Source organism: Bombina bombina, chromosome 6 (assembly GCF_027579735.1).
Source record: "Bombina bombina isolate aBomBom1 chromosome 6, aBomBom1.pri, whole genome shotgun sequence".
In the NCBI taxonomy this organism is placed as follows: Eukaryota; Metazoa; Chordata; class Amphibia; order Anura; family Bombinatoridae; genus Bombina; species Bombina bombina.
The window spans coordinates 221516210-221534944 of NC_069504.1; the positions used below are offsets into that span (position 1 = coordinate 221516210).

Consider the following 18735-nt stretch of genomic DNA (forward strand, 5'->3'; position numbering starts at 1 on the left):
GTAAAGATTAAAGTAATGCTTACCAATATGTCAACGCGTTTCTGCCCTCAAAAAAGGGCCTTTCTCAAGACTAGAATATTGGTAATGGCAGCTGGCCTTATATACAGTTTAGAAGTAGCCTATATGGTAGTTTAATTGATTAATTGTATTGTTTGGGCGCCAAATCCCTCCACTTCCTGTGTAACATCTAAAAGATTCCCCCATAAAGTGTAGCATCACTTCCTGTGTAACATCTAAAAGATTCCCCTCCACTTCCTGTGTAACATCTAAAAGATTCCCCCATAAAGTGTAGCATCACTTCCTGTGTAACATCTAAAAGATTCCCCTCCACTTCCTGTGTAACATCTAAAAGATTCCCCCATAAAGTGTAGTATCACTTCCTGTGTAACATCTAAAAGATTCCCCTCCACTTCCTGTGTAACATCTAAAAGATTCCCCCATAAAGTGTAGCATCACTTCCTGTGTAACATCTAAAAGATTCCCCCATATGGCAAACCGGAAGTATATAAATTTTCCCGGATTAATTTTATACATATCTAAATATATAGGTAATTTAAAAGGCATGTATATGGCCTTAGATTTATCCAGTTGTTTCTTTCTCAATTGCCGGTATCTTTGTTTTGGCTTACCAGTTTCAAGCCCAATATCGGAGCTACCCGGTAGTGACGTAACCGTTGACGTCATTTCCGGTCCGGCGATATTACATAGACAGGCCGTTAGCAACATTAGCATGCTGTACAATGCTAATATATGCGGCTGTCAGTTACGCCTCCCATCTAGTATATTAAATCCTTAGAGAGCCCTGGGGATAAAGATGTCAGAACAATGCCCACCAATGTGTCAATAAAGGGGATAAGTGTCAAGGCACTATTGGCCCCCAAACGTTATAACGATAGATAAAGGCTATGTAATCACAAACATTGAGATTTACAAAAAACTAACTCATATTTTATGTCAGTGGGACAAAGGAAACAATAAAAACAATAACGGCAAGTATTTTTGGAAATTAAATAACGGTTTTGTTATCTATTTCTCTTAAGTCCAAAGGGGTCAGATAATATTTTCTTTCTATAGCCATATTTTATATATCCATCATTATACTAGTAGATGGATTGAATGATCTCAAATATTATAATATGTGTTAACATATTGTCAAAGTGTGTTTAAGATACACTGGTAGTGGATTAAGTGATCTTAAATATTATAATATGTGTTAACTTCTAAACTGTATATTAGGCTACTTCTAAACTGTATATAAGGCCAGCTGCCATTACCAATATTCTAGTCTTGAGAAAGGCCCTTTTTTGAGGGCAGAAACGCGTTGACATATTGGTAAGCATTACTTTAATCTTTACTTCATTCTCATATTGGATACACTATGTTGTGAATTTCTTTTTTTTACAGGGACACTTTTTAGGATACCATAGGAGCAGCTGACAGGTGCTAGGATCCATTCAGCTACTTCAGCAACCACACTCAGGAATTTGGATCTGTCAAAGTAACTAACATTGGAAGGAATCAATTTCCTCACTTTCACCTTGCTTTTCATCACCCATTTTTTCCATTTTTTAGTTTTGATTGACTTATTTTTGTTCTTCACTAACATTTGTTGATCAACTTTTTGAACACTTTTTTGGATTATATTTTATATTTTATTATTTTTTATTTTTTATGTTATTGCATATTGTGTATTTTATTTTTTATGTTATTGCATATTGTGTATTTTATTTAATTATATCTTAAACTCACTGGATTAAGTAGCTAGCATTTTTATATCCATTTGCACTCACTCACTATTTGATTGTATCTATACAATTATTTTGCTACCCCCTTTTTTTGCACTGCAGTGCATTTTTCTATTTTTTGGAACACTATTTTTGTAACACTAATTTTGAACACTATTGTTTGTATTATTGTTTATTAGTTTTTTGCTTGATGCACTTGCTACAGTTGTACTTAGGCTAATTCTGTTTTATCAGTATACACTCTTATTCTGGTGTACCACTCACACTGATCACCTGTTATTACCTCTGTTTTTATTGTAATTATCAGCTTTGGCCCTTTGAGCCGCTTCTGTAAGATATTCCTGTATTTGTAATTTTATTTATATGTGCTTTTTACATTTTTTATATATAGTCTTTTATTACTGATGCTTTTTAACATGGTTCATTAAATAATCTTCTTTTATCTCTCTGTGAGTATATTTATCCCTTGGCCTCTTGTTGGCGCTGTATTCACTTCTTACTACTTCTTCATCATTACGTTTAAACTTATTCAACACAGTTATAGAAATGAATTGGAAAACAAACAAGTATGTCTTTTTTTAAGAACATTACAAAGATTTTTTTTTTTGTATTTGTACTTACACAAAAAGTATAATGCCCGTGTTAGCCATAGCATAAGAGAGGCCAAGAATTCCACTGCCCATTATGGCATTGCTAAGATTGAATACAGACATGCCAAATGAAGTGGTCCCTGGATGCTGTTGGAAAGGTACAGAGAAAACTATTAAGTCATTAATAAAACAGCTTGACCGATGAAAAAGTTAAATTAGACAAAGGCTACTCCTTATGATGTTACTTGTTAAACAGATGCCTATAGCACACTGATTTCTTAATCACTTGATTATTTTTATCCATAATGTTTGCAGAATTGTTGAGTTAATAATTAAACATGATTCTAAATTGTTGACACTGTCCTCGGATTACTGAGGATTTGCTGTGTCACAGTAACACAGACAGAGAGAGATCAAAGATTAGGCAAAATGTAAAATGATAAATGGGGTATTTTAAGTAAAACTATTATAACCAGTTAATATTTAAGATGAAATCCCAGTGAAGCTACAGAGTTTTGCCTGTTGAGCCAAGTGGCATTCTGAGACATAATAAAGTATAGCTCAAACACATTTATATTATTCAGCACATTGTTTTCTATTGAAGCCATTTACAGACCACCAAATAATGATAACATAAATATATATTATGTGTTCAGTGTGCTTACATGGTCATCATCATATTCTTCCAGTTTCTTCTTTCCAAGACCCCCATTTGTAAGAAATCTTTGACTTTCTGCATCTTCTTCATCAGCATACTGGCTGTACATAACAGAAAAATGGCAAACACTTTAATACAAGAAATACATTACAAAAATATGATTGTTTTTTAAAATGGCCAAAGAGTGGCAGTAATTGTTTAATTAATTAAATTAATTAAAATGTATGTATTTATTTTACAACATAAATATTATAACAAATTAAACATGAATAATTAATATCAAAAGCATTTAGAATAAACTATCTAATAATTTTCAAAATATTAAATTACAAAGTATATGGGAATTTTTGTAGATAAATAATTTCATAAGTTTCTCTAAAGGATTGTGATCAACCCTTTAATTTATTTTATTCAAATTTAAAATATTCAGTGTAATATTGAGTAGCCAAGTAAAAACTGGTACAGTATAAAGTTACAAAAGGATATTTTTGTTCAGTCTTATTGAATGAACAAGCAAACATTAAGGTAATCTACTAGCTAAATTATTGGAATAGAAATACATTGATTCAAGATTACTTCTGTACTTCAGAAATGTAAACTAATACTAAATAAGTAAAGAAAATGCAGAAACATATTTCTTCTCAAAATATTTATAGCACTTTGTTATAAGGCAAGTGAAAGTGACCAAATGTATAAGGAATAGAGCTTTTTCTAAATCAGATCATATTACTTTACAAGTCTGTATCCCTATAGCACACTTATACAATCCATAGAATAAAACAAGGACCCATTATGTAGACAGACTGAAAAGAGGACCCAGTATGTTTATCTACTATATAAAACAGCAGCTAATAAGATGTTTAACAAGATAGATAGATATATAAATAAACAAACATAGAGACAAACATAGAAACAGACAGATATACAGACATATAGATAGATAGATAGATAGATAGATAGATAGATAGATAGATAGATAGATAGATAGATAGATAGATAGATAGTACAAAACTTTCAGTTAGGTCAAAAACTTTCCTGGACTAGTACAGCAATCTGTATTTTTTACTAACTGGCTTAAATATAGAAAATAATAGATATTTTTGAATGCACTGTTTTCCTTTCAATACTGCTACTTAAGACAATCCTTTAGTTATCCACATCTCACCTGCTAATAGTAACTTTTTCAGAATCTATTTCTTTACAAAAACCATCAGTGCTCTCTCCGCTGTTGCTGTCATCATCCATGTTGACTTTTTGTAGTTCCATCCGATCCATTTAAATCAGTCAGCAGTTTAACAATTAACAAAAAAAAAATCTTCCCTAGTGCAATTAATTTCAATTTTGCTAAGAGTTCAGATGAAATGTGTTGGCTTTAGAACACTTTGTTCTGCAAACAAAACACAAAACAAAATAATTTAATGGAATATTTGTTACATACATTTTCCATGGTTTATAAAGAACAATTTTTTTTAGTTGGAGAAAAATGTAGCTCATGAGCAAGTCATTTTTCTATTTTGTATTTGTTTTATTTTTGAAAAAAATATAAATAGTGCATTTTGCTTAATTTAATTAATTGAAAGACTAAATCAATTACATTTAAACAGTAAAATGATTACTTTTTCAATTGACATAAATTAATCATTCTTCAAATTAGGCATACAAAAATATATTGCTCTTAATGTCATTCATAAAAAAAAAAGATTATTTTAAATTTAAATTAGCTAACACCTTTTATAAAGATACCAATTATATTGATAGGTCCATAAACACATTATTTTAAATATGTGATTTTAACATAACTAAGCACAATTTAAAAGAAAAACATAAAAAATAAATGAAAGTTATTGAACAATGAATTTAAAAACGCTCTATTATTTTTCTCAAGTCAGTTTTGTTTAAAGGTTATCAAATATATACGGTAACTTGCATAAATTCAAAAAATATTAGCAATCAGAAAAATAAATTACCTTCAAATCCAACCTGCAAACTTTCAGTGCAAGTGACTTTTTTTTTTAAACTATTTTGGCTGGCTGAACTGGAAGATCAGTTTGCTAGTGTAGGTCATTTAGCAGTGCAATATTTAAAGACAAGAGGGAGTGTATCCTTTCAACCAATCACAAAACACTTTAAGACCAAACCTATCTCAGTTGCGTCAGATTTTGCAGATAAACCATGATTACGCCACACATTGTTTACTTAATTAGTTTGGCTCTCTTCAAAAAAAAGAAAAAAAGTTTCTGGATTTGTGTCCTGAGACAATGTAAGATAAAGACTAATTTAGAAATCAACATTTTTAGAAGTGAACCATAAATTATTTTAAAGTACTTTAACTGAATTATAAGTAAAAAAGTAAAGCATTGGTGGAAAATGTAATGTATTAATACAAATATAAATTAAATATTTTGCCTAGGGTAGTCCATATTTTATGGCTATGTCAAATAATTCTAAGGTGGACGAAGTATGAAAGTATATGTTTCTAAGCTCTATAATTAGCAAAATCTTAGTTGATTTGTTAGTGATGCATATTAGATTGTGGCTATTTGTATAGATGTTGAATGAATTAAACTTATATAATAAATAATTGTGTTTATTATACAGAGCACTGGATATAATATTCCTAGAATTTCCAGCATAGTTTTTGTTAGGTATCTCTGGCGTGATTCCACTACATGTACTTAATTCATAGGTTTATGAAATATGTATATTTTTTTAACTATGACTAATGTACATAGATTAACAGAGGTATTTATATGATCACAAATCACTTTGACACTTGAATGAGAAAACATGAAATTCTCAGGATAAAAACAAGCAAAATTGAGAAAACAAGACAAAAATAAATCACAAAGCAAATGTGCTTTGTGGGTAAATATCCAAAATATTTTAATTAACTATACAACTTTTTTAGACTATTCTATTATATACTGCTGAATTAATTTTTAATATATTTTGCATATGTATTATTCTACATCCTGTAATAATAAATGCATTGCTTTGTATACAGTGTATTCCATTTTTTACACTCTTGTTTTATTATTATTATTATTATTATTAATAATATTGGATATTTGTAAAGTGCCAACAGATTCCGCAGCGTTATGTTTTATCTTGTATAATTGGATATTCTCTTTTTGATCTTGGAATTTATCTTTTTACGATTAATGACCAGGGCAGGAAAATGATTAAAGGTGAAATGAACCAGTGTGCCCACAATTTGGGTAAAATGTAACATAATTTTGAGCATCTATTCCTAAAACACTAATTTTTCTCCAGCATTTTCACAAGGAGGGTATCACTGAAAAATTCTTCAATGCAAGCATTTTTTATGCATTGCTACCGCTTCCTCTCTATTAATATTCAAATAAATATTCAATTAAGAAATAGATAATTATCAATAAAATGTCTAATTATGCAAAGAAAATTGCCACTAGTCTGGACTAGTAAACACGAAATTTGGCTTAGCCTGTCTTTAACAACACGGGCTAGATTACAAGTGGAGCGCTAAACGGACACACTTCTATGCTCGCAGTAGCAATTAGCGCTCCAAAAATTAACCAGATATCAGATCTTCTGGTTCATTTTCTAAATGTGCCCTAATTGCCCCCAAAATAAAGTTTAAAGCGATAGGAAAGTCAAAATTAAACTTTCATGATTAAGATAGAGCATGTCATTTTAAGACACTTTTAAATTCACTTCTATTTTCAATTGTGCTTTATTCTCTAACGGCTATACTTAGAGTCTGCGGCCAAAGTGGTGCGTTAGCTACGTGTGTATTTTTCCCCCCGCACCTTTTAAATACCGCTGGTATTTAGAGTTCTCAGAAGGGCTGCGTTAGACTCCAAAAAGGGAGCGTAGAGCATAATTTACCGCCACTGCAACTCTCAATACCAGCGGTGCTTACGGACGTGGCCAGCTTCAAAAACGTGCTCGGGCACGATATCCCCATAGGAAACAATGGGGCAGTTTGAGCTGAAAAAAAACCTAACGCCTGCAAAAAAGCAGCGTTCAACTCCTAACGCAGCCCCATTGTTTCTTATGGGGAAACACTTCCTAAGTCTGCACCTAACACCCTAACATGAACCCCGAGTCTAAACACCCCTAACCTTACACTTATTAACACCTAATCTGCCATCCCCGCTATCGCTGACCTGTGCATATTATTTTTAACCCCTAATCTGCCGCTCCGTACACCGCCGCAACCTACGTTATCCCTATGAACCCCTAATCTGCTGCCCCTAACCCCGCCGACCCCTATATTATATTTATTAACCCCTAATCTGCCCCCCCAACGTCGCCACTACCTACCTACAATTATTAACCCCTAATCTGCAGACCGGACCTCACCGCTACTCTAATAAATGTATTATCCCCTAAAGCTAAGTCTAACCCTAACACCCCCCTAAGTTAAATATAATTTTTATCTAACGAAATAAAATAAATCTTATTAAATAAATTATTCCTATTTAAAGCTAAATACTTACCTGTAAAATAAACCCTAATATAGCTACAATATAGCAAATAATTATATTGTAGCTATTTTAGGATAAATATTTATTTTACAGGCAACTTTGTATTTATTTTAACCAGGTACAATAGCTATTAAATAGTTAATAACTATTTAATAGCTACCTAGTTAAAATAATTACCAAATTACCTGTAAAATAAATCCTAACCTAAGTTACAATTAAACCTAACACTACACTATCAATAAATTAATTAAATAAACTACCTACAATTATCTACAATTAAATCAACTAAACTAAATTACAAAAAAACAAAAACTAAATTACAAAAAAAAAAAAACTAAATTACAAAAAAATAAAAAAAGATTACAAGAATTTTAAACTAATTACACCTACTCTAAGCCCCCTAAAAAAATAACAAAGCCCCCCAAAATAAAAAAATGCCCTACCCTATTTTACAATAAAAATTGTAAAGCTCTTTTACCTTACCAACCCTTAAAAGGGCCTTTTGCCGGGCATGCCCCAAAGAATTCTGCTCTTTTGCCTGTAAAAAAAAACATACAATACCCCCCAACATTACAACCCACCACCCACATACCCCTAATCTAACCCAAACCCCCCTTAAATAAACCTAACACTAAGCCCCTGAAGATCTCCCTACCTTGTCTTCACCACGCCGGGTATCACCGATCTGTCCAGAAGAGGGTCCGAAATCTTCATCCAATCCGGGCGATGTCTTCATCCAAGCGGGGGCTGAAGAGGTCCATCATCTGGCTGAAGTCTTCATCCAAGCGGGGGCTGAAGAGGTCCATCATCCGGCTGAAGTCTTCTATCAAGCAGCATCTTCAATCTTCTTTCTTCCGGCTCCATCTTCATCCCACCGACGCGGAACATCCTTCCTCCACGACGAACTCCCGACGAATGAAGGTTCCTTTAAGGGACGTCATCCAAGATGGCGTCCCTCGAATTCCGATTGGCTGATAGGATTCTATCAGCCAATCGGAATTAAGTTAGGAATTGAGCTCGCATTCTATTGGCTGATCGGAACAGACAATAGAATGCAAGCTCAATCTGATTGGCTGATTGGATCAGCCAATCAGATTGAATTTGAATCTGATTGGCTGATTCCATCAGCCAATCAGATTATTCCTACCTTAATTCCGATTGGCTGATAGAATCCTACTTCGGACCCTCTTCTGGACGGATCGGTGATACCCGGCGTGGTGAAGACAAGGTAGGGAGATCTTCAGGGGCTTAGTGCTAGGTTTATTTAAGGAGGGTTTGGGTTAGATTAGGGTTATGTGGGTGGTGGATTGCAATGTTGGGGGGGTATTGTATGTTTTTTTTTACAGGCAAAAGAGCAGAATTCTTTGGGGCATGCCCTGCAAAAGGCCCTTTTAAGGGCTGGTAAGGTAAAAGAGCTTTACAATTTTTATTGTAAAATAGGGTAGGGCATTTTTTTATTTTGGGGGGCTTTGTTATTTTTTTTAGGGGGCTTAGAGTAGGTGTAATTAGTTTAAAATTCTTGTAATCATTTTTTATTTTTTGTAATTTAGTGTTTGTTTGTTTTTTGTAATTTAGTGTTTGTTTTTTTGTAATTTAGTTTAGTTGATTTAATTGTAGATAATTGTAGGTAGTTTATTTAATTAATTTATTGATAGTGTAGTGTTAGGTTTAATTGTAACTTAGGTTAGGATTTATTTTACAGGTAATTTGGTAATTATTTTAACTAGGTAGCTATTGGTAATTATTTTAACTAGGTGCAAAAGGCCCTTTTAAGGGCTGGTAAGGTAAAAGAGCTTTACAATGTTTATTGTAGAATAGGGTAGCACATTTTTTTATTTTGGGGGACTTTGTTATTTTTTTAGGGGGCTTAGAGTAGGTGTAATTAGTTTAAAATTCTTGTAATCTTTTTTTATTTTTTGTAATTTAGTGTTTGTTTTTTTGTAATTTAGTGTTTTTTTTTGTAATTTAGATTAAAATAAATATAAATCCTAAAATAGCTACAATATAATTATTATTTATATTATAGCTATATTAGGGTTTATTTTACAGGTAAGTATTTAGCTTTAAATAGGAATAATTTATTTAATAAGATTTATTTTATTTCGTTAGATAAATATTATATTTAACTTAGGGGGGTGTTAGTGTTAGGGTTAGACTTAGCTTTAGGGGTTAATACATTGATTATAGTAGCAGTGAGGTCCGGTCGGCAGATTAGGGGTTAATAATTGTAGGTAGCGGCGACTTTGGGGGGGGGCAGAATAGGGGTTAATAAATATTATGTAGGTGTCGGCGGTGTTAGGGGCAGCAGATTAGGGGTACATAGGGATAATGTAGGTGGCGGCGGTGTGCGGTCGGCAGATTAGGGGTTAAAAAAAATTAATAGAGTGGCGGCGATGTGGGGGGACCTCGGTTTAGGGGTACATAGGTAGTTTATGGGTGTTAGTGTACTTTAGAGCACAGTAGTTAAGAGCTTTATGAACCGGCGTTAGCCCAGAAAGCTCTTAACTCCTGGCTTTTCTCTGCGGCTGGAGTTTGGTTGTTAGAGTTCTAATGCTCACTTCAGCCAAGACTCTAAATACCAGCATTAGAAAGATCCCATTGAAAAGATAGGATACACAATTGGAATAGGGGGATCTGCGGTATGGAAAAGTCGCGGCTGGAAAGTGAGCGTTAGACCCTTTCCTGACTGACTCTAAATACCAGCGGGTGGCCAAAACCAGCGTTAGGACCCCCTAACGCTGGTTTTGACAGCTAACGCAGAACTCTAAATCTAGGCGTTAGTATCTCTTGTTAAAAAATGAATACGCACATATCATACACTAGTGAGAGCTGCTGCTAATTGGTGCCTGCACACATTTGTCTTTTGTGATTGGCTAAATAGATATTTTCAGCTTCCTGTCAGTAGTGCAATACTGTCCCTTCAGCAATGGATAACAAGAGAATGAAGAACATTTGATAATAGAATTAAATTGGAAAGTTGTTTAAAATTGTATGTTCTATCTGAATCATGAAAGAAAATTTTGGGGTTTACTATTCCTTTATGGTTCATTTTCTAAATAAAAAAAAATAAAAATGGAAGCATCTTTATTTAAAAAAAAAAAAAAAATCTGCATGAAGCAGTTTTTAGGGGTTAAAGTGAGCAGATGTGGGGTGTAGGATAAAATTGGCACTGAAAAGTGCCTTTACATTGCAGTCTATGGGGACGGTGGTATTCCTATAAATATATATGTATATGCTTATATAAATTTATATTTATGTTTTAATATGTGTATACAGTATACACATAAAAACACACATATATATATATATGTATATATTTATATATATATATTTCAATTTGCTGCCTATCGCTGCACAACTTACCGCCTTTGCTGTGCTAGGTTCTCATGCCATGTCTCATAAATAAACTTTACATGTACAGAGACTGGAAACACACACAGAAGTAAAGAGTGAATTTACCAAAGAACATCTCATGTATAGATCATCAATAAATCATCTCACGGAGGGCCCAGTGAGCTGAAGCTCTCTGCTCTGATGAGATTATCTCAGGAGTACTGGGAAGTCCCCTTTATAAATACACATTTTAGCTTGAGAGACGTTTGTCTCACTTTGCAGAGTTCACTAGGTTACAATATAATGCTAAAAAAAGCATACACATTTATAATTGTTTCTCTCTGTGCCAGCAAGTTTTTTTATCATTAGGCCCAGAGGCTTAAATTATTATTCAAAGGGGCATTTTTTTGTTTCTTTGTTTTTTATTATAACTCTCTGTCAAAACTGACAATTATCATCAGCATCTATATTGGTCATGTGTAATAATCATTATTAGTTAAAGCATAATTTAAGGTCTCCTCTCACATTCAGTCTCCTCAGTACATCCATTCTTAATTAATGTTTAGTTATTCATAAATCTAAAACTTTGCACTACACTTGTTTTATTTCTTTTGTATATTTTTCTTGTAATTTAACTCTAAGCACTCTAGTGTTTTCATTCCTTTCCCAGAGGCTGGAATAAATTCTGTGGAATACAGACCCATAACCCTCCTACATGCTGAACAGTGATTGGTTGATATGTCAGGGACCTCTTCATATCTGTTAGTAATTGGCCTAATAGTAAAGAAACAATCAAGAGGATTTTTAAAGTGGTGTGTCCCAGGTCTAATTAGTGCATAGGTTTCTAATATAATGAAAGTTTGAAATGCTCTTAAAATATTTACTTTTACTGGCCCACACATATTAACACATACATATTTATGTAAATAAGCATATACATATGAATTTACTGGGAACACACAGTTCACACAAAAAGCAATATAAAGGCATTTTTCGGTGCCGTTTGTTTTTCAAACATCTCAAAACCACCAACGTTAGCCCCAAAAACTGCCTGATGCAGTTATTAATTTCTAAAGAATAAATAAATATGTGAGTTTAATGTGCTTTTAATCAGGGGTCCTACAAAAAAAGTGTGGGAACTCACCAAGACTTCCACCCCCTCTCACAATTGACATTGTTTTATATATACACACACACACTTACACACACTGTATTTATATGTATATAATCTATATACTTTGGTTAATAAAAGTAAATTAAATCCAATGAATGTTTGAATGGTTGACTTTGAGCCTGAGAATCCTCCTCTGTCACAGTGTCTTACCCACTTAAGGTACAACAGTCCTATTTCTGCTGAAGGGATCTAAATAACCCCAGAGCAAGCCATACAGAAATGTAAGCACCATGTGTTACACATAGTGTGGGGTGATCACACAGCAGGACCACTGACAGGCTTGCATTTAGTGTGTTGTAGGAAATAATACTGCCCATTACTAGAGAATCTCACTATCCTTCTAAATAGACTGTGCTCCAGCATCTCCCACCAGCAATAGCATTTCTGTTCTCTGTCTAGAGGGAACTTAGTTCCTCCTGCAAAAATAGTGCAGGAACTCCGTTCCCAAGCGTTCCCCCTCAACTTGACCCCTGCTTTTAATGTTAAGCCTGCATCTGTTTTGCTGTTTTCATTGGGAACCAGAGTCCCTTTGCTTGTAGCACTTATTTTTATTTTAAAGTTTGAATTAAATTAAAATACAAGTAATCATATAGACCTATTGCTCAATATTTTTGTGAATAAGATGAACTTAGAAATGAAGTAAAGTTTTGTGTTAGCAATATAATGAATGAAAACAATTATTATATCAACAGCATAAGTATCTGATTTAAAATAAATAAATATAGAAGTTTTGTATACAGAAGCTAATAAAATCTAGTATTTTTAACATGACAAAACCACATTACGTGTTAGATCCAGATTTCTGAGCCTGGTTTATCATAGAGGAAGAAATCTGCAGATTCTTTTTGTTTTCCTATATTAGTGTGAATTTAATAATCCATAGTGAGATCTAGAGAGCAAATCTCAAGTACTGTCTAACACACTCTCAAAGGGTACATAACATAGTTGGAATGTAAAGATCATCAATTGAGTCTGATGTAATAGAGTGATCTGTACTGTTATCATCAACCTAACCAGGGTTTGCAAAGATCTATGCACTGAATACCCTTTAAAGATTTTGGGAACTTTGCCAAGATTTGCAATTAGAGCAGTTTTCCTACAGGGTAAACTCCCACACACAGGTACAGCTATGGTTGGACATATCAGTAATTTAATTTTTCTAACAGTTTTTAATAATAAATACTAGGCAGTTTTTCCCTATAAAACTAAGAAGTATTAATTAAATTGTAATATAAAAATCTTCTATGTCTTTACATTTTAGAATTTTTCCTCAATCAGATTGCATCTTATCTGACAGTTATCTACAGACATAAGTTGCAATATATTGCTCATAGCAGTCTTTCATAAAGAAAAGGTAAACATGAAGGTCATGTTCCGAATAAAGTTATTTTTATTTGCTAGTCCATGCACATCTGTCTTTGTAAATATATATGTCTGTAAGATGTTTATTAATATTAATTGTTTATCTAATAATGAAGTTCTAAATGTTAGCATAATATACACTATTTACATTATATACATTATTTGCATTCCTTTAAAGAAGCAGTGAAGTTAAAAATTAAACTTTAATGATTTAGATAGAACATGCAATTTTAAACAACTTTTACATTTAGCATATATAGGCAGGCTTAGGAGAAGCAATGCACTACTGGGAGCTAGCTACTGATTGGTGCCTGCACATATGCAACTCTGTGCAAAAGCTTTAGGCTGTAAAGTAAAAATGCTTTAAAAATAGAAATGTTAATAGATAATTTTTTCTCAATTAACAGAATGTGAATGAACAGAAGAAAACTAGAAATCAAATCAATATTTGGTGTGACCACCCTTTACCTTCAAAACAGCATCAGTTCTTCTAGGTATATTTGCACACAGTTTTTTAAGGAACCCAGCAGGTAGGTTGTTTCAAACATCTTGGAGAACTAACTACAGTTATTCTGTGGATTTAGGCAGCCTCAGTTGCTTTTGTCTCTTCATGTAATCCCAGAGGGACTCGTTGAGATCAGGCATCGGTGGAGGCCATAACCTAGGACTTCTTGTTTTTCTATACACTAAAGATAGTTCTTAATGACTTTGTTGTATGTTTGGGGTCAGAGAAAATTTGGGGGCAACCAGATGCCTCCCTGATGGTATTGTAATGGATAAGTATTTGCCTGTACTTCTCAGCATTAAGGAGACCAATAATTCTGACCAAATCCCAAACTCAATTTGAAGAAATGCAGCCCCAAACTTGCAAGGAACCTCTACCTCTACCTCTCTATGCTTTGCTGTTGCCTGCAGATATTCATTCTTGTACAACTCTCCAGCCCTTCGGTGAACAAACTGCCTTCTGCCATTTCCCTGCACCCCAGTCTCCCTGTGAGAGGTATGACTTTTTGGATGCAAGTCTTCCATGAAACCATTCTGACCAGACTTCTCCAAACAGTAAATGGGTGTACCAGGGTCTAGCTGGTTTCTGCCAATTCTGAGATGATGGCACTGCTGGACATCGTTTTATTGCAAAGGGCTGTAAGCATGAAGTGTGTTTTATCTGCTGCACTAAGTTTCCTTGGCTAGCCACTACATCTACAGTCATCAGCATTGCCTGTTTTGTTGTGCTTCTTCAGAAAAGCTTTGACAGCACATCTGGAAACTCCTGTCTGCCTTGAAATGTCTGCTTCGGAGAGACCTTGTTGATGCAGTATTACTACATTGTGCCTTGTTGCTGTGCTCAGTCTTGCCATGGTGTATGCCTTTTAACATTAAACTGTCTTCAACAACATCACCTTGTTAGCAGAGTTTGGCTGTTCCTCACCAAATTTTATTCCTCCTACCCAGTTGTTTCGGTTACAGCAGTGTTTCTCAACTGTGGTCCTCAAGTACTCCCCAACAGGCCAGGTTTTCATTATACTGTAGCTGAACCAGTGCACAGATAATATAATCAACTGATCAGTAGCTATGGTTACAAACCTGCTCTCACCCATCAGCTGATTATTTCACTTGTGCATTGGTTCAGCTATAATGAAAACCTGACCTGTTGGGGGTACTTGAGGACTGGCAGCTGAGAAACAATGTGTTATGGTAAATAATTTGTTTTTCAACCTACATATTAGATTGATGACTATTAACACCTGTTTGGTATACAAATCATTAATCATGCAACTGAATATATACTGTACATACAAACCCTTTGACTTTGCACTAGTGTGCCTAGAAGAATTGATGCTGTTTTGAAGGAAAAGTGTGGTCACACCAAATATTGATTTCATATATATATATTTCTTGTGTCCACTTACTTTGCATTTTGTTAATTGATAAAAATTAACATCTCTAATTTTGAAAGCATTCTTACTTTACAGCATTTTTTCCTCTTGTAATTAGCTCACCCAATGTGTTCCTTTAGCTCCTAGTAGTTCACTGCTGCTCTAACAACAAAGGATACTAAGAGAATTAAGCAAGTTTAATAATAGAAGTAAATTAGGAAGTTGTTTAAAATAACATGTTCTATCTGAATCATGAAAGAAATATTGGGTTTCATGTTCTTTTAACAAAATGGAGAAATTGTGTTACTTAAAAGCAAACAATGATGAGGTAACCATCCAATGAAGATGATTTGAGAAGTAAAGGAAAAAAGCAGATTTAACATCAAGATACGAACATAATAATGTCAATGTAGACAATGGATGCTACCAAAGAGACCTCATTATAAAGGCAAAATCATGTTTGAAATTCATTGAGCATCTCTGCACCTATATTTTCCAATGATTCACTGCGGTACTCACACTAAAAACATAGCGAGAGGCTACTCCGTTATTTATTACGGAGAGTGACTCGCAACTAGCGGATATTACCAGGAGCTGGTACTAATTCTAAATGTTAAATAAGGTTCTGATGAAACAATATGTTGAGATACAACAGCTTAGAGTGGCAGATATATATATGTTTGTATTTTGCAATTCTAGAGTTGCAGTGTCATTGTGAGTTTTTTTTATTGAATCTAGACAGTTTTTGAGGCTAACCTATTTTATTTATTTGATCTAAGTGTCTAATTTGTTAAATATTCACCATTTTCCATCAACTACTTTGAGGATCAGTTTATTTCTCAATAGAAAGAAGACTGTCCTATCTTATCATATTAGGGGTCTTATGGCCATATGAATTTAATTTAAGAGCTCTATTTATAAAAATGTCCGCTGGACATCACTGCAGGCAGACCGCATGCGATGTCCGCATTTATCATTGCACAAGCATTTCACCAGAAATGCGCAATTCCACGCTCTGCTTACTGGTGGCAAATCGGTTGTTAGCAGGGCTGTAAATCATCCTGATCGGATCATAATGATTTTTAGGTGGCGGACAAGTTAAGGAGCAGCCGTCTTACAATTGCTGCTTCTTAACTTTCATTTTAGGTTAAGCTCTGAAGCAGCAACCACTGCTTGATAAATGGAGTGCATAGAGTTTAAGCACCCTCCTTTATTACTAAAAAACTGGTGTATAATGGGTGCAAAATGTGTTATTTCTATATAGACCACATGATATCAGAGGGTTAAAGACCCATCATTTGATCGTTCTCTTGGCTGTACAACTACTTTTGGTTGCAATAGAGGCACTGATTGAGACCTCCCCACACACACACTAGTGCTCCTTTTATAATGATGCAATGTGTGGACAGCATTAATTACCCCTATTTGTCATTTACTCACCCCCTGCTCTCACGCAACCAATCACGGGAGAGCATGGCTTGTCAATCATCCTGGTCAGATCTGTTTGGGATGATTTTAGGTGTGGGGTGACAGTTTTAGGACAGCTGATTATTAACTTGTGTTTTACTGCTAGGGCTCCAATACTGCAACAGCAGCTTGATAAATGGAGTCCCTTATGTCTAGCAGCTTAAAAAAACTACCATTTTCACTTTGTGTGAGACAGAGGGTTATTATTTTATAGATATATCATGAAATACAGGTAGCCCTCAGTTTACGCCGGGGTTAGGTTCCAGAAGGAATGGCTGTAAATCGAAACCGTTGTAAATTGAAACCCAGTTTATAATGTAAGTCAATGGTGACTTACAAAGTGAGAGAAATAGGTTCCAGGCCCCTCTCAAAATTGTCATAAGTAACACCTAATACATTATTTTTAAAGCTTTGAAATGAAGTCTTTAAGTGCTAAACAGCATTATAAACCTAATGAAATAGTCACACAACACAGAATATATAATTAAACTAAATTAAATGAACAAAAACTTTTGCTAAACCGCATTATAAACCTAATAAAATAATCGCACAACACAGACTTCCCTTGCATTATTCTGCAAACAGTTATTTCTATGCATTCCAATCTGGACTGATTTATAGACAGGAAGATATTGTTCCTTTGAAATCTGCTTGATAGCTCAGGTCTGGTTAAACTGATTAATTTCAGCTTGCTTGGCTTTGCTGCAACACAAGCAGACAGCTCCACCTACTGGCTATTTTAATAAATGCACTGCTTCTCAATGCTTTTCAATAGCAGTCACATGACTGGAAAAAAAGGTTGTTATTCTGAAACGTTGTAAATTGAACCGTTGTAAAACGAGGGCCACCTGTATAAGAAATCTAAAATAAACAAAAATGTGGAAAATGTATATGTTTATTATAATTGTAATAAACAAGGCTGTTAACAATAGTATGTGATTTCCCCCCCACCTCCAAAATAAATCTATAGCCAGAAGTAAAGGAGATTATATCAGTCTTTGAATATATTTATAGTACTCTGATTTCACATATATGCTTCATGATCCTTTACTCAAATAATTGCACATTTATTTACACCAGGTGATCACTGTAACCACTGTTTCTATCCCTACTACCATGTGATATGCAGGCCCATTTATCAAGCTCCTTACAGAGCCTGAAGGGCCATGTTGCTGGCGAGTCTTCAGACTCGCAAGAAACGCAACTTATGAAGCAGCGGTCACAAAGACCGCTGCTCCATAACCCTGTCCGCCTGCTCTGAGCAGGCGGACAGGAATCGCCGGAAATAAACCCGATCGAATACGATCGGGTTGATTGACACCTCCCTGCTGGCGGACAATTGGCCGCGAGTCAGCAGGGGGCGGCGTTGCACCAGCAGCTCTTGTGAGCTGCTGGTGCAATGTTAAATGCGGAGAGCGTATTGCTCTCCGCATTTAGTGAGGTCTTGCGGACCTGATCCGCAGTGTCGGATCAGGTCCGCAAGCCCTTTGATAAATGGGCCTGTATGTACAGATGATTAATTTTTTTTAATACAGTAGAATTTCATACTTAACACGTGCAAAAAAAAAAAGACGTTCTTGAAACAGTCAGTTTTTCTGTCAAATTTCAAACTTTCAAGCTGCCATTTACCATTACCTTGTATCACATGACAGCCATCAGCCAATCACAGGCTCATATATTTATTTACTGTGAAGTCTTGCACATGCTCAGTAGGTGCTGGTGCTTCAGAAAAAGTATCCATAAAAATACTCTACACGATGTTATAGTGGAAGTAAGTTTTTATTGTTGCATGCTTTATAAAAATCAAGAAATGTTAATTTTGACTTTCATTTCCCATTGTAATTGAAAAGTTCAAAATAGTTATTCTCCCATATTAATGTTTACTATACTACCTACAAGACCATTCACTAGAAGACATGCACATTTTATAAAGCTAAAAGACTGAGAAAAAAATGTTTGCCAAACATAAATAAATTCTATTAGCTTCTACATTAAAGGGACATTCTGGTCAAAATTTAAAAGCACATAGAGGAATTACATATTTGAAAAGAAACGTATTT

General features: G+C 34.3%; 1 protein-coding gene across 4 annotated transcripts in view; it reads right to left on the reverse strand.

The window, feature by feature from the left end:
• Positions 1-18735, reverse strand: part of SLC38A4 (solute carrier family 38 member 4) — a 266486-nt gene that overhangs the window by 61858 nt on the left and 185893 nt on the right. For 3 of the 4 annotated variants that reach the window (XM_053716740.1, XM_053716741.1, XM_053716743.1), the window contains 3 exons: positions 4159-4380; positions 3001-3094; positions 2367-2482 (listed from right to left, as the gene is read on the reverse strand). In XM_053716740.1, coding sequence (XP_053572715.1) covers positions 2367-2482; positions 3001-3094; positions 4159-4268 — 320 coding nt within the window. In that variant the 5' untranslated portion in view covers positions 4269-4380. Of the gene's footprint in view, positions 1-2366; positions 2483-3000; positions 3095-4158; positions 4381-4960; positions 5038-18735 lie in introns of those variants that run through there. The other variant, XM_053716742.1, reaches the window with a different exon arrangement.